The 16178-nt window shown below is 54.2% G+C and overlaps 1 protein-coding gene and 1 pseudogene across 10 annotated transcripts in view; both read right to left on the bottom strand.

The window, feature by feature from the left end:
* Nucleotides 1-16178, bottom strand: part of FCHO1 (FCH and mu domain containing endocytic adaptor 1) — a 30094-nt gene that overhangs the window by 621 nt on the left and 13295 nt on the right. For 8 of the 10 annotated variants that reach the window (XM_070462019.1, XM_070462008.1, XM_070462003.1 and 5 more), the window contains 21 exons: nt 13433-13585; nt 13094-13198; nt 11976-12074; nt 11793-11889; nt 10191-10235; nt 9997-10075; nt 8980-9004; nt 8521-8578; nt 7659-7837; nt 7550-7574; nt 7145-7196; nt 6486-6577; nt 5834-6109; nt 4363-4475; nt 4168-4255; nt 3903-4011; nt 2815-2970; nt 2390-2522; nt 1768-1967; nt 873-928; nt 206-370 (listed from right to left, as the gene is read on the bottom strand). In XM_070462019.1, coding sequence (XP_070318120.1) covers nt 206-370; nt 873-928; nt 1768-1967; nt 2390-2522; nt 2815-2970; nt 3903-4011; nt 4168-4255; nt 4363-4475; nt 5834-6109; nt 6486-6577; nt 7145-7196; nt 7550-7574; nt 7659-7837; nt 8521-8578; nt 8980-9004; nt 9997-10075; nt 10191-10235; nt 11793-11889; nt 11976-12074; nt 13094-13198; nt 13433-13585 — 2305 coding nt within the window. The remainder of the gene's footprint in view (nt 1-205; nt 371-872; nt 929-1767; nt 1968-2389; nt 2523-2814; nt 2971-3902; nt 4012-4167; nt 4256-4362; nt 4476-5833; nt 6110-6485; nt 6578-7144; nt 7197-7549; nt 7575-7658; nt 7838-8520; nt 8579-8979; nt 9005-9996; nt 10076-10190; nt 10236-11792; nt 11890-11975; nt 12075-13093; nt 13199-13432; nt 13586-16178) is intronic. The other 2 variants (XM_070462051.1, XM_070462047.1) reach the window with 2 other exon arrangements.
* On the bottom strand, nt 13991-16161 carry LOC139033166 (large ribosomal subunit protein uL30 pseudogene; annotated as a pseudogene).

Below are 16178 nucleotides of genomic sequence, written 5' to 3' on the forward strand. Positions count from 1 at the left end.
TTGATCCCTTTCACTGGGGCTCTAACCACCCATCTCTCCCCCCGTACCCCCCATCTTGGGTCTCCAGGCCCCAACACCCACCTGTCTTTTCCAAACACCCTAAATGTCTCCCCTCCCCCTGCATCCTAGCAGAAGCAATGAGCGGGACTCAGAGCCGGGCCTGGTCCTGGCTCTGGGGATGCACAGTGACAGGGCGCGGGCATACCTGTGGCAAACCTCCTCTTTACCAGTGACATGCGGTAGCCACTCCCCACCAGCTCCAGGTCCACGCCGGACAGAGTGGCCCCCTCGCTGGTGAACTGAGCAGCCACAGGGCTGGGCGTGCTGGGCCCAGAGCATGGCTCCCAGCTGGCAGACAGGCGGCCAGAGCCTGGGGAGGTCTGAGGTCAGCTGTGCCCTTTTCCTGACCCCAGCCCTCCAGTGACCTGGGTTCCTCCTCACCCTACACCCAAGCCCTTTGATCTGCGGCTCTGTTCCCTTCTTGTGTTCTGCACCCCTTTCCTTCAGTCCTGCTGGGGTTGTGTGTGGTTTGCAAAGGAATTCTGCCTCAGGGCCTTTGTACTTCCTGTGCTCATCCCCTGGGATGCCCTCTCTTCCCACTTTGTCAAAGCCATTTTAAGCTTTCCTTGATGCCTACACTTCCCTGCCTCCAGCACATCCCTAGTTCTCCCCTAGTATATTTACAAAACATTTTTAGCTGCCTCCCATGGCTTACTGGATCTTAGTTCCCCAACCAGGAATCAAACCCCTGCCCTCAGCAGTGACAGTGTGGAGTCCTAGCCACTAGACTGCCAGGGAATTCCCTCTCCCCTAGTTTAAATAAGCCTTTCCCATTTGAGACCTCCAAGCCCTTATGTACAACCATAACTCACCCCCTGCCTCAGACACATCTGGAAGCTTCCATAGGAGCCGCTTCTCCTCCAGGTTCCTGGCATCAAGAGATCAGGTCAGGTCTTTCCCAGAAAAGACATTCAGAGCCCAGGGTCCCAGCTCAGTTGCCTCTTGGCAACATGACCTGAGAAAGCCAGGTCCCCTCCCTGCCTCAGTTTCCCCATGTGTGAAAATGGGGGCAGGGGTGTGGAGCAGCTGGTTCCTGAAGGCTCCTCAGCCTTGTAGCACTTTTAGGTGATGCATTCAGTCCTATAAATTTGGTTTCTTGGTTGTAGGTTCTACCTTTTATACAAAACAAAGGCAACGTTGTACAGTGACTCAAAGCCCGGGGCCACGAGTGGGCAGCTGGTTCACATCCTGGTGTGGCCTCCGGTAAGTGACTTTGCCTCTGTATACCTCAGCTCCCCCTCCGTTAAGTGGGGATGATGGTCGTCCACCATCATTGCTAAAAGCCCCGAGCCAGTCAGTGTATGCAGAGATGTAGAACAAGCCTGACATGTAGGAAGCTTTTGGTGTCAGACATTACTTTTGTTAATAATATTGCCCTTAGCTCCAAGCAATCCTCTCGGATGCTTTGCGACCCCATGGACTGTAGCCCGCAGGCTCCCCTGTCCATGGGGATTCTCCAGGCAAGAATACTGGAGTGGGCTGCCATTTCCTCCTCCAGGAGGTCTTCCTGACCCAGGGACTGAATCCATGTCTCCTGCGTCTCCTTGCACTGGTGGATGGACTCTTTAACCCCAAGCCTCTTTGGGAAGCCCCCGAGCAAGGGGAGCCCACAGTGAATGGTCAGGCCTATGGTGGACCCATCAGATGCTGCATCGGAGGGAGGTCTACTAGGTTCTGAGCCTCCCCCCGCCTCCCGCTCGCCCTCACCAGGTGGCAGCCGGCTGCAGGCGGACATTGGTCACAGGTTCCCCCACGGGCAGCAGGATCTGGACATTGGTGAGCGGCGTGGGCACAGCTGTGGCACCGGGTCGGTAGCTGTATTCCACCGAGACCTGAGTGAGGGTCGGCCCACACTGCCAGTGGGCGCTCAGCTGCAGAGGCATGGACTGGGGACCGGGGCGGGAGAACTAGGGGGAGCAAGAACGGGGGAGAGGATGTGGCTTGAGCTGCCCTGTCCTGCCACACTGCACGCTCTCCAGCCACGCCGCCCCTGCCATGCCACCCACCATTCAAATGACCTGATATCTGCACTGCCTGTGACACCCTCCCGATCGATACCCCAAGGGAGCTCTGTTGATGAGAGGTTGTATTACATGGCATGTCCAGCAGAGGGCAGCAGAGTGCCTCCCTGGGAAAAGGCCCCTTCTAATTTGCATAATGCAGCCGTCTGCACCAGCAAAGCCTTGGCCCCCTTACACTGCCCACCCTGCCTGCCTCCCGCAGCTCACCCTGCTCTCATTGCTCTTACCAGTGAGAGCTGCCTGCTCACCCTGCCCCCACCCACCATCCTCTCTATGCCCACTCTGCCCCGCCCCATCCACCGGCCCACCTGGTACCGCAGGAGCACCACATTGTAGTAGGAGGCAGCTGGATTCTGCTCTGCCTGGCGCTGCAGAGTCTCAGTCAGAGTCGCCATGTTGAGCCAGAAGTCTTTGGTCTCCGGGTCACTCTGGGAAGGATCACTGCAGAGACCAAGAATAATCATCCCAACCCTTGGGAGATGCCTACACCAAAGGCTTCCTAAAGATGCAGATTCCCAGGCTAACCTTGGGACCAATAAAGTGTAACTCCCAGGAAAGGGGGGTGGTGGGAAGCAAAAGAGGGAAGGAAAGTGAGTTTCAGAGAGGGAGAGTGACTTGCCCAAGGTCACACAGCAAATCCCAGGAGGCAGAACAGAAATTCAGAGCCGGGGAGCGTCTGGCCTCCACCAACCCCTAGTACCACCTAACTTTGCACCCCTTCCTCTAATGGTACCTGAAGAGCAGGTCAGCATTGGGCTGGAAGTGCTCAATGGGGGTTGTATGCACGAGGCGGAAGCTGAGGACAGGAGGGGGTGGCGTCCCACTGAACACACGCACGATGCCGGCAGGGAAGGTCATGGTCAGCTCCCCAGTTACTCGAGCCAGGCAGCTGGTGGGGGGAGTTGAAGAAACTGGGCATTGGCTTAGGGCTCTACCAGGTCCCTCCTCCTCCCCTCGCTCCTAGCTCCACTGTAGCCTGTGGCTCACCAGGTCCATCAGAGTCAGCAAGGCCCTGACCAGGGCAGCATCCCAGCCCCAGCTGCCTCCCCTTGTGTCCCTGCCTGGACAGCGATCTGGACACCAGGAAGAATCCACAATGAGCTGAAGGAGACAGGGACACTCCCTTCCCCGCGTGTCTTTTCCCCTAGGCCACCAGGAAGCTCAAAGCAAAACATTCAGTCCTCAGCTTGGGTTTTGGGTCTGATACTCTCCTTCTTGTGGCTTGATCTTATGGTGTCTTCAGCTGGGCACACCCCCCAGATTATCCCTGGCCCCTCAATTCACCCTTCCCTTTCCCGCTCTGTGGCTGGCCTCTGGTCTTGCTCCCTTCAGTTTGATGCCCACAGCAGCCTCGGAGGAGCTCCTCTAAACCAGGGCTACATCAGTGCCTTGTCTGCCTGCCTGTGTGCGTGCACCTGCTCAGTCATTAAGTCATGCCCGACTCTTTGCATCCCCATGGACTGTAGCCCACCAGGATCCTCTATCCATGGGATTTTCCAGGCAAAAATACTGGAGTGAGTTGCCATTTCCTTCTCCAGGGGATTTTCCCGACACAGGGAACCTGAATCTCCTGCTTGGCAGGTGGATTCTTTACCACTGAGTCACCTGGGAAGCCCACATCAATGCCTTAGCCCTGTTCAAATACCGTCTATGGTTCCTATTGCTCTCAGGATGGGCCTAGATGTTCAGCTCCATGTTTGAGGCCATTCCAGGGTAAAGCAGATCATGAAACGCCCCTGGACACTGGCCCTGCTGGAACCCAGATGCACAGCTCCCAGGAAGCCCTGTTTGCTTGTCACCATCTGCCCCACCCCTGTGTACCTGGGGCTGTGGCCACGGAAGTAGGCATGGACGTACTCAGTGAAGGCAGTGGCCACGGGCAGGGCATCCTGGGAGCCCAGGACCACAGGGCTGGGACCCCGGGAGACTCCTGGGGGTGGCAGGGAGGGAATGGGCGACAGACAGAGTGAGCACAGGTCCCAGGCTCCCAATCTCCCGCCCTCTTTGGCAAAGCCTCCGTTGTATCACTTGGCCACCCACCCAGACTGGAGAAGGTGAACCTGAATCCCAGGGAGGACCCACGTACCATGTCCTGTCTGGGACGAGAAGCTGGGCCGTTCAGCGATGGAGCTGGGAGCTGAAGAGCCCAGTGGGGAGGGGCTCAGAGAACGAGACTGGAAGGGAAGAAGATAAGCCGGCCTGTGAACACCCTGGCAGAAGTGCCCCGATGCCGACCCTGGAGGCGACCCCCCAGCCCAGCTCCTGCTCCCCCCAACCCTACCAGGTCCCCATTGCTGCGCATGAGGGGACAGGATGCCTTTCTGGAGCGCGGTCTCCGGGATGGGGCTGCCAGACCCTCCCTGACTGCAAGGTCAGCAGGTACAGGCATCAAGTCTGGGGAACAAGCATAAGAACAGACATGGCTCAGCTGCTGTCTGGGCCTCTTGGCAGAAGAATTCAGCCCCAATCTGAGAATCGGGCTTACAGGGGGAAACCCCTTGATGGTCAGAAGTCCTAGGGCTGCAGAGAAGGTGCTGGACAGGACTGGAGACACCATATGCAACCCTGAGTCTCCCAGACATGAGGCTGCTGGCTCAATAAGGGGTGAGCTCCCCATTGATGGAGGTATGCAAACAAGGGCTGGATGTTCAGAAGGCAGGCACATTGTTCCAGGTGGGGGGATTTGGCAGAGACCTTTTATCCAACATTTGGCAATTCTACGACCTTCATCCTCTCTGAGAGGGTCTCCCACCCTGGCCAGTGTCCGAGTCACACCCTTCTAATTTAATCTCGGTGTAACACCTCAGTTTCCCTTTCTCCCCTGCTTCCCTGATATTCCTGCTTTGCTCCATCTATAAACGCTTACTTGCCCACCTACACCCCAGACGATGCTGTCTATCCCAAGATTCTCAACAGGGTCAGAGCCTTTGCTATGGTGGGGCTGTCTTCCTCCCTGGCCTCCACCCCGCAAACGTCAGGGGTACCCTGCCCCCAAGTGGTGACAATCAAGCATCAGTGATGCCTTTGCCAAGTGTGCCCGGGGAATAAGGGGGCAGAACATGCCCAGTTGAGAACCTTAATTCTACAATAAACCTCTGATAACTTCATCTGTCTACACTTGTGGTCTACACTCACTCCTCTGAGCCCTCCCTTGAGCCAGTTCCAACCAGGCTCTTTCTTTATGCCAAGGATGGTACCCTCTACCTCCACTGCTGGGGATCTCACGTGGCTACAGCCTGCAGTCCCTCTGAGGCCCCAGAAGCCAACCCACACCCAATCCCCTCCTCCCTCCCAGCCTTGACACATCCCCACCCCAGCTTCTTCCGCCCCATCCTTCCCGCTCTTTCTGCCCCTCCCTCTCTTTTCAGTTGCTCTCAGGCCCTCCGCCCTGATTCCTCTTTTCTCTGGGCCCCATGTCCACGGGCGGTTTCTCCCCACTGTTACCCAATCACTGCTTACCTGGACTCACCTCCCTGGTCATCTCCCATCCTCAGCGACCAAGTGGTCAGAGAGCCTGTAACCCCAGCAGGTTTCACCCCTCTCTGCTCACAGCCCCTCCCTCCCTCCAGGCACCTGTCACCTCCTGCCTTGTTCAACATCCATCTCATTAATGTCCCTGCAGAGATTAGGGTTTCTGCCTGCCTGCATCCCGGCTGTCTTTCTCAACACCCTGTTCAGGCCCTGGCCACATTAGGAACTCTCTCATCCCCCCGGGCTCAGAAAACTCTCAGACCAGGGGTAGAGGGACTCACCTCCTCCAGCCACAGCCTCCGGCCCCCAGGGGCTCGGGGACGCTGCAAGGGGCTGTGGCGAGTCTGATGGCAGCAGGGACTGTGTGCCCCTCGATTCTGGGGGTGACACCCTACAAGTAGGTGGGCTCTGTGGGGTGCCGGGGCGTGGGACCCAGGAATCCGGGGAGGGACCCGGTGCGGCGTGGGATGGTGAGTCCAGTCCGGAGTCCTCCACGTTCTCGGGAGACGAGGAGGAGAAAGGCGAGGGGCTGGAGGTGAAGCCGAGGCTGCTAGAGCCTGGGGGAGGGAAGGGGGCCGCCAGCTCCAGACCCCACTCATACGGAGTCCTATCAATCCGCCCGCAGGCCACGCCCATGCTGAGGATGGCCCGCCCCCATTTAATGTCTGGTCCTCCTCAGCAGGCCCTGTCCATCTCTGCCGATGCCCCGCCCATCCACTATTGTCATCCCACTCCCACAAAGGCCGCACCTTCTCGCCAGCTCCGCCCATTCCAGCTGTGACCTCGCCCACCCTCCCTTTGACCCACAAAGGATCCCCACCTCCTCCCTCCAACCCATCCCACCGACCCGCCTATCCGAGCCTCCTACTCGCGTAGTGGCCCCACCCACCCTCCTGTGGCCACGCCCATGCCCCGAAGCCCCACCCCCATCACCTGTAAAATCTTCGTGGTCCAAGGCGGACTCTAGGGTAGGCCCAAAGAGGTTCTTGGAAACCTGCTCATCCGATTGCAGCTTCTCCGCACAGCTGGGGACACGGATTGGACAGGCGGGGTGCGTTCTATCACTTCCACTTCAGGACCTTGGCATACCCTGGCTTTGGTCTCGAGCTCTGTTCCCCCAAATCTCCCAACAGCCACGTCCCGCTCCTCTTCAGGAGTCAGCTCAAGGCCCTCCCCACCTCTCCTGCTACCCCTCCACCAGGGCCCCAACTAAAGTCACGCACTCCTATTTTCCATCACATTCCCTGTTTTAGTTTCTTCACAGCACTTCGAAGCATCAGATATGCTCTAACGTACTTACTACTTAAAAAATCTGAGCCACTAGAATGTGACTCCGAGGAGGATCTATCTATCATTTATCTTTGGAACACAGAACAGCAGGAGTACACACAAGCACCCAATAAATGTTCACCAAACGAATGACCAAGTGGTCCCCCCCCAAATGGCACGTCCTTAACTCCCTGCCAGGGTGAAAGAAGGGGAATCAGAGACCTGGGGAGGCAGCAGGGGATGAGCAGGAAGAGGTGGGGTCAGGGACGGGCCGCCCACCTGCCCACTCGTGTGGGCCCCATGCCCACCCCCACGGCACCCACCTGCTGGCCCTGGGGGCGGATTGCGGCCTCTGTGGTCTCCCGGCAGTGTCCCCTGTGAGAGATGGGCCTCCTGAGCCTTCCCGGCTCCAGGCCTGCACGGCCTCCCGCCCCACAGACCAGGAGACCAAGGCTCGGGGCTGTCAGTCAGCCGCCCAAAGCGACCAGCAGATCAGGCAGGGAGGGGTTTGAACCTGCGCCAACTTGTCTCCAGCATCTGGCTTCTCTCCTGGCCTCAGCGGTCCCGAATGACCCCAGGTCATTAAAGGAGAGTGAGATCAGAGGGGCAAGCAGCTTGCCCCAAGTCACACGGCAGAGCTGGGACTCAAACCCACACCCACATTCCAGGCCCAGTCTCCCTTCCACATGCCTCCTGTCAAACTGAAGACCCCTCAACAGACTACTCACGTGAAGAATGGCGTTTCATGGTGCCCTGTGGACAAAGGGGTGGCATCAGGTCGGGGGGGCATTCAGCCAGCGCCCCCTGCCCCACGCATGGCATCTCCCCACGCCTCACCCCGGGGCCAGGCGGGAGGATGAGGCTGCCAGCTGTGGCCTTGAGCTGGGCCGCAGCTGCCTTGGGGCTGCAGGGCGGGCCCCGGGCTGAGGCGGGCTTGATGTGCACGTAGATCTTGCGGGGCTCCTCGTCATCAAAGTCGGAGTCGCTGGATGAGAGGTGGGTGGGCTCTGCTGTGCGTGCACTGCGGTCAAGGCGCCAACACTGGTGTCCCCGCCAGTCGGCCCTCAAACCCGCCCCTTCCCGCTCGTACCCCTTTGAGGCGCTGCGCCATTTCCTCTCTCATCACTTGCCACCCTTGCCACACCACCATCCTCCTCTCCCCACAAGCCTTCACACAAGCATGGGTGTGTGCTCGGTCATTCAGTCGTGTCTGACTCTTCACAGCCCTGTAGACTGTAGCCCAGTAGGCTCCTGGGTCATGGGATTTCCCAGGTAAAAATACTGGAGTGGGTAGCCATTTCCTCCTCCAGGGGATCTTCCTGACCCAGGGATCAAACCCGCATCTCCTCCGTTGGCAGGCGGTTTCTTTACCACTAGTGCCACCTGAGAAGCCCCTCATATAAGCATGCCCTGACCTAATTAGTAAACTATTCAGCTGCTAAACCCCAGCACGTGACCACCTCTTCCAGGAAGCCCCTTTTGCTCCCCTCTCTGGGATAACCAAGCCCTCCTCTCTCTCTCTCTTGCTCAGCTCTGACCCCTCAGGGTGAGTGTCTGCATCTGAATCTGCTTGCTTCACAACTGGAGGCTCCACCAAGGATGTACGCAGAGAGGGTTGCTAATGGTGGGTGGATCCCTGTGGATGGAGCTTTGTCCTTGCTGTGCCAACAACTGCCCCCAGAGGGCGCCAGGAGGATATTGTTCTGGGTGACATCAGGCCTGATGGTGAAACCTTCCTCATCCACCTCTGGACAAGTCTGGGGGGGGGGACAAGCAAGCAATGCGTTAGGCTCTCCGGGACCAAACCTCCCGTCTCACCCTGCCATGCCCACCTCCCACCTCTGGGCCCTGACTCAGATCAAAAAAGAACCCCAATGGCAGTAACTATCTTCCCGTGGTGTGTGGGCAGGTTCTTAGAGGAAGACAGCACGCCACTGCCCGTCCTGAGGGGCAAATTGAAGCGCAGGGAGGATATTGGTCCCTCCCACATTGTCCATGGGGGTTGCAGCCCGTGTGTGACAGGAACCCGGTCCCTAAGCTGTGTGACCTCTAGCCCCTTGAGCTCCAGGCGTGGTTTCCAGGCATGGGAGTGGGGAGCAAGGCGGGACTGGAACCCTCCCACTGGGCAGCGTGGCCTGGCCCCTCCCATGGCACTCACCCCTAAATCAGGCTCCAGGGGATCTCTGGGGATGAGAAGAAGATGTCAGTGTCTGCTCCCCCACCTCTGCTCGCCCTCCCCTCCGCCCCCAACACCACATGCGGAACCTGCTGGCAGTCCCTGGGTGGCTCTGTGGTCCTGGGCCAGCCCTGCAGGTGGTGCAACCTTGGAGCTAGCTTGGGGCTGGGGCCAGTGAGTCTGAGTTAGCTGAGTACGGGGCATTCTCAAACAGCTTGGAAGGGGAGGGACTTGGAAATCAGTCTGAATGTAGGGCTCACCTTGGCAGGGAAATAACGGGGCCAGCCTTGCCAAAGAGAAGAATCCTGGGCTAGCCTGGGCAAGGCTAACCCTGGGCTAGCCAGGGAGACCACGGGTATAGGGAAGAATTTGGTACTAGTTTGGGCAGAGAGACTCTTGGGCTCATCTTGACAAAGGTAGAATTACCAGGCTAGATGAGATGGGGGAAACAGCAAGTCTAGCCCTGCCAGGGAGAAATCCCAGGCCAGCCAGGGCAGGGGTAATTCTGGGTGGGTCTGGAACAGGCCGCCCCTGGTCTAGTCTTGGCAAAAGGAGAATTCTGGACGAGCTTGCGTGTGTGCTAAGTCACTTCGCTCGTGTCCAACTCTTTGTGACCCCATGGACTGTAGCCCACCAGGCTCCTCTGTCCATGGGATTCTCCAGGCAAGAATACTGGACTGGGTTGCCATGCCCTCCTCCAGGGGATCTTCCCCACCCAGGGGCTGAGCCCATGTCTCTCAATCCTCCTGCATTGGCAGGAAGGTTCTTTGCCACTAGTACCATTTGAGTAGCCCCCTGGACTAGCTTGGGCATTGGTAATACTGAGCCAGTCTGGATCGAAGTGCTTCTGGGCTGGCCTGGGTAGAGGGGACCCTGGGCTAGCCTGGAATAGAAATTATCCTGGGCTACCCTAAGCAGGGGACTTCCGGGAGAGCCTAGGAGTGAGGGGGGATCCTGGGGTAGCCTGGGCCAGGGCTGGGGCTGGGGGTGCTTCCTCACACAGCTGTAGGTGGCTCCCGCTCCCGCCGACTCAGTCCTGGGAGGCGAAAGGCCTTGGCTCCACGCAAACGTTTCATTGCTGAGAACAGACGAAGGGGTGCAGATGAGCCCTGGGTGGGGGTCCCTTTCGCATTCAGATCTGCCTCCCTCATCCCCATGGTCCAGCCTGGGCATCCAGGCCCAGACGTACTTGCCTTCCTGCAGGGTAGCCGCTCTGTACGCCTCAAAGTCCAAAGGCCCTGAGACAGAAAAAATTGAGAAACTCAGCAATATACCTCTGGCCACACAGTGGCACCTGGACCTGAGCTTAAGGTGAGTGGGATCCAAGGCATGAGCCAAGATGCTGAACCAGTTTCTGAGACAGTCATGAGTGGAATGGGCCAAGGGTTCTTGGTCTTGCCTTGGATGGCCGCCACCTTGGGATGGACTGGAGGGACTGCCTGAGCTAGTTCTACTTCCAGAATTTCTGGGTAGAACTTGGGTGGGTCAGAGGACGGATCATAAATGTCAGTGCAGTGGGCTGAGCCTTAAGTCCCAGGATGAGGACCTGGGACTCTCTCCCAAGGGTGATGGGAAGCCATAGGAGTTATGTGAGCAGGAGCAGGGCATGAGAAATCTGGAGCCAGTGAAAGATAAGAATGGAGATTCACACAATGAGAGGTAGCCTGAGCTGGTGCTGAGCTATAGAGACAGGAGGGAGAAAAGACAGACCCTAGTGGTTGTCTGGACCTAAGGGTGTAAACAGCATTTACTAAAGTGCCTAATGTGTGCCAGGCACACATTTTGCCCTTTATTTGCATCAAATTAGTGAATCCTGAATATTCATTGGAAGGACTGATGCTGAAGCTCCAATACTTTGGCCACTTGATGCAAAGAGCTGACTCCCTGGAAAAGACCCTGATGCTGGGAAAGACTGAGGGCAAGAGGAGAAGGGGCCAACAGAGGAGGAGATGGCTGGATGGCATCACTGACTCAATGATGTCCTTTGAGTTTGAGCAAACTCAGTGAAGGACAGGGAAGCCTGGTGTGCTGGAGTTCACTGGGTTGCAAAAAGTCGGACATAACTTAGTGATTGAACAACAATAATGGTGAACTTTCACAACACCATTAGTTGGGGGCTATCATCCCTACTTTACAGAAGAGGAAACTAGGACTCAGAGAAAGCAAGACAGATGTCCAAGGTGACACAGTGAGTGACAAAGGAAAGACACAAACCCAGATGTGATCCTAAAACTTTGGCTCTCAATTCTCCCTTGACCCTGTATCTGGGACATTTTCAAATGCGCCTCTTGCTCAACAATCTTCAGTGGCTCCCTTGGGCCCTCAGGGAAACATCTGAAAGGCTGACCTTGGCATTCAAGGCCCCTCTGGCATCTAGTGGTAAGCAATTTATCTGTAAGATTAGGCATCAAGTTCTCTTCCTCTGTAGGTTGCTGAGTTAGATTTGTCTTCAGTCCATTCTTTTTAAAGATTATTTTTTTAAATGTGGACTATTTTTTAAGTCTTTTACTGAATTTGTTACAATACTGTTTCTGTTTTATGTTTTGGATTTTTGGCTGCAAGGCACATGGGAGTACCCTGACCAGGAACTGAATCTGCACCCCCTGCACTGAAAGAAGTCTTAACCTCTGGACCACCAGGGAAGTTCCATCAATCCATTTTTCTTTTTCTTTTTTTTTAACCCCATTTTTCTGGTGAGGAAAATGAGGCCCAGGGAGGTTCATTCTCTAGGCTCTTGAATCCCCTTCCTTCCCCATAGCTCCACAGCCCAACTCTCATAGATGCCCCCGACTCACCAGGCTTCTCCCGGCCTGTGCCTTTGCTCTCTGCAAACTTCCTCAGCAGCATCTCCACACTGACGTTTTCTACATTCTGCTTAAACTCCTCATGCACCTGGGCCAGGAGGATGGAATTTGTAACCAGGCAGGGCCTTCTTGCCCAGCACCCCAACCTCATTCCCCACTCCCAGCCCCACTCACCTGCCCAATTTGCACATGGGTGTCCTCCACTGAGTGGGCGTAGGAGCCCATCAGTGCCTTCATTTGCCGCAGGTGGGTCTCTTCCATGGCTTGGAAGCGCTGAGGCAGGAGGGGAGGAGCAAAATGGGAAGGTGTGGCTAGTGACCCCACCTGACCAATCAGAATGTCCCAACCTCATGGCCTCAGTGATTGATTTGGGTAAGAGCTCTGGGACTTCTGCTGGAATCATAGAAAAAACACTTTCATATCCTGCGTCAATGAGTTGGCAGATAAATGGGGCCGCTGCTGGGGGCTACTTTGCTACACACACACACACACACACACACACACACACACACACACACACACACACATTGAGGAGGGTGTGTCTGCCTGGGAATAAAGCCCTCAGGGAGAAAAACAGATTTGAGAAGCAAAGAGGCACAGCTTCCTGTCAACACCATTTGGGCACCTGGATCCAGCCATGCCTGAAGCTCAGCCCCACCCTGAACTTTTCAGTTCCCTGAGCCTATAAGGCTCCTTATCAGTTTGAACGAAGATTTCTGTTGCTTGCAACTTTCTATCACTGCAAAATCAAAAGAAAAAAAAATTTAATTCTTAATCCTGAACTCCCAATCTGCTTTTTAAACCTTTGATTAGACAGAGACCCAGAGAGGTGCAGTGCCTTGCCAAAGGCTGGTGACAGACAGAGGCTAGACCAGGAATCCAGGCTTTTCAGTCACCATGACATGTCAGGAGACTCTTGGCTTCTAAATCCTGCCCCATCTTGTTCAAAAACCTCATCAATAATAATAATACATCATAGAGTGGTTTCTATGCACCTGGTACTAGTCTGAAAATTTCATATATGGCGACTCATTTAATCTTCACAAGTCTATGAGGCAGGTAGTATTACTGTCCCCATTTTACAAATGGTGAAATTAAGGCACAGAACTGACTTGGTCTTTAAAATAATAACAACATCAACAACAACAATAGCTAACTGGCTCTAGAATTGTACAGTTTTAGCCTGTGATTCTAAGGCTTCTGGGAGTCAAGGGTTTGGAAGGTTCTGGATTTCTGAGGCCCACAGCATCCTGGGCCCAGGAATGTGTAGGTCTCCAGGGCCCGGCTCTTACCAGAGCTGAGTCCAGCATCTTCTGCTCAAAGTCAGAACGGGCTGAGTTGTATTTCTCCACCAATCGCCGCAGGCTCTCTGCTGCCTTCCGGGTCTTGGTCTCCGCCTAGGAGGCACAGTGAGGGCACGGGGTTGGGAAAGCGCCCCTGGGGCACTTCCCCGGCCCCGTCCCCCAGCGCGTAGACGCCTTGGGGAGCCCAGGGTGTGGTTCACGCAGGTTCCATGGCCATGGCTCCGTGCTGTGTTTCCACTCTCCCATCAGGCCGCCCTGCCACCTCTCGGCACGCTCCTCGGATCCACGCGGGCCGGGGTGGCTGGGGACCTGCAGCTGAGCGCCCACCTTGTCCATCTCCTTCTGGTTAGTGCTCTCCCTCCGAAGCCGCTCCTGGTCCATGCAACGGTTCAGGTAGTTCTCGCGAGACTTGGGCAGGAGCTGGCTGACCCCCGTGAGGACCTGTATGGCATCTAGCGTGCCCACCGCTTCCTCTTTGCACTGTGGGGGTGGGGACGAGCATGAGGACCCCCTGAAGGCCCTGCTGGGTGCAGGACCTGAGCAGACCCAGGTACACACCATGAAATTCCCAGCCTCCCAAACCTGTGGGGTTCCAGCTCCTACAGAATTCTTTTTTTCTGAGAATTCTATGAATTTCAAAAATTTTAACTCTTTAAATAGGTAATACTTACACATAACTCATATTTCAGAAAGTTTTAAGGAGTGAGCTCAGGTAAAAACCTTCCCCCACCCCCACCTTTTTTTTTTAACTATAAAGTCTTTTTTTTTTCTTTTTCCCCACTGCAAGGCAGACATGTGGGATCTTAGTTCCCTGACCAGGGATCGAACCGACAACCCCTGCATTAGAAACACAGAGTCTTACCCACTGGACCACACAAGGAAATATCAAACCTCCTATTATTACCATGATACATTTCCTGAAATAACTGGCATGAAGATCAGCGAATACGCCCATTTTTTAATGACAAATGGTGACAGGCCATACTGTTTAACTGATTGCTTTTTCCACTTAATAATTCATTTTCAAGATTGTTCCATATCAGTCCAGAGAAAACTTCCTTGTTCTTTAATTTTTTAAAGAAAGTGGTGGTAAAAAACATATAATGTAAAATTTGCCATCTTAACCATTTTTTTTTTGTTTGTTTGTTTCAATTGTTTATTAATGGACCAGATTACAAAAATAATCCTGGTAGATACCTTAGTTCATCCTTCTAATAAGCCTGTTGATCTGGTCTTCTCTGTTGTCAGCATCTCCACCTTCTACAAAATGGGTGGTCTTTTTCTTCATTCCACCTCATGGAGAAGACAATTTAAAGGGCCACAGGAAGTTGTTTGCTTCTTTGAAACGTTTTCCAACGGTATAGATCTCATGAATCAGATCCTCCATGAAGATGATTCCCTATTTCCCAAGAGATCGAGCAATCAATGCGTTGTCTGTCAGGGCAATTCGCTTTTTGTTGATTTTGCCATAACCACGCTTGTAGATCAATTCATTCACAGACTTCAGATTTGGGTACCCCCATGCAATGTATGGCTCCACAATTCTCAGCATGTTAATTGATGCCTTGTTGAGCTTCACAAAGGTGCCATTGAAGATCTGCCGGAGGCGAAGGAGCTGCAGCACCTTTGGAACCTTTGGGCTCACACCGTTGACACCTCTGATCCTGATGACAAATGCCAATTTGGGTTCCGCGGGTACATAGAAGTTGCCAGCTTTTCATGCCATCCTAGCCATTCGAATTTCAGTTCTGTACATCTGCCTGTATTCCTTGTGGTAATGCTTAGCTTTTTCATAAATAAGCTTCCTCCTTGCCTTTCGAAGCATCTTTTGGGCAAACTTCTTTCTCAGGTGCTTGATCTTGAGCTCTGCGAAATTCTTTCGCTTTTTCTTAAGGGTTTCTGGCACAGCAGGAATCTTCTTTTTTCTTCTCTTCTGCACCCTCCATGGTTCCAGCCGGGAAAGAGTCATCTTAACCATTTTTAAGTGTATAGTATGAAGTACTACAACTCTCTTCTTTAATGGGGGTTAAAAACTGCAGATTCTAGGGCTCTGTAAATGCAAACCCTCTATGACTCTAGATTTATAAGCTTCAAATATTTTGGAATCTTGAGACCCTAAGGTCTGGCTCTTCCAGGATTTTAGTTTTGTTAAGAGTCCAGAAGCCCAGCACTCTGTGACGACATAGAGGGGTGGCATGGGGTGGGCGTGGGAGGGAGGTTCAAGAAGGAGGGAATATATGTGTATGTGTGTTAGTCACTCAGTTATGTCTGACTCTTTGTGACCCCATGCAGTTAGGGTCCTCTGTCTATGGAATTCTCCAGGCAGGAATATTGGAGTGGGTAGCTATTCTCTTCTCCCGGGGATCTTCCTGACCCAGGGATCGAACCCAGGTCTCCTGCATTGCAGGTGGATTTTTTACCATCTGAGCCACCTGGGAAGCCCCATGTTGTTTTATGGGAGAAACCAACACAACATTGCAAAGCAATCATCCTCCAATTAAAAATATATTTAAAACAACTTCATTTAAAAAATAAAGTTTGGGCCAAAAAAAAAAAAAAAGAGTCTAGAAATGTCAAATAAGATCTGTAGCTTCTAACGCTCTAGATCAGGGGTCAGCAGACTTTTGGTGTGAAGGATCGGGTGGTAAATCTGACATTGAACTCAGCCATTGCAGTTCAAATAAGCCAGCCACAGAAGATCTGAACGTGAATGGGCATGGCTGTGGCCAACACAACTTGATTTACTGGCATTAAAGTCTAAATGTCCTGTAATAATCACACATCATGAAATATCCTTCTTTTGATTTTTTCCCCCCAATCCCTTAAAAGTAGAAAAACTACTCACAGCTCAAGGTGATGGTCTAGCCATCGCCCACTGGCTGCAGTTTGCAGAGCCCCTGCTCTTAGAATTCTGAGAGTCTGAAATTCAACAATGCTCAGGTCTGTGAGATGCCGAGTTTGATGTTGTGGCACTAACAGAACCCTCAGGGACACACACCAGGAGCTGGGGTTCCAAGGCCCCAGAAGTCCTGGGGTCCTAGCAGCCACAGCCGTTCCCCACCCCCCGGCCCCG

Source organism: Odocoileus virginianus, chromosome 3 (assembly GCF_023699985.2).
Source record: "Odocoileus virginianus isolate 20LAN1187 ecotype Illinois chromosome 3, Ovbor_1.2, whole genome shotgun sequence".
NCBI classification, from domain to species: domain Eukaryota; kingdom Metazoa; phylum Chordata; class Mammalia; order Artiodactyla; family Cervidae; genus Odocoileus; species Odocoileus virginianus.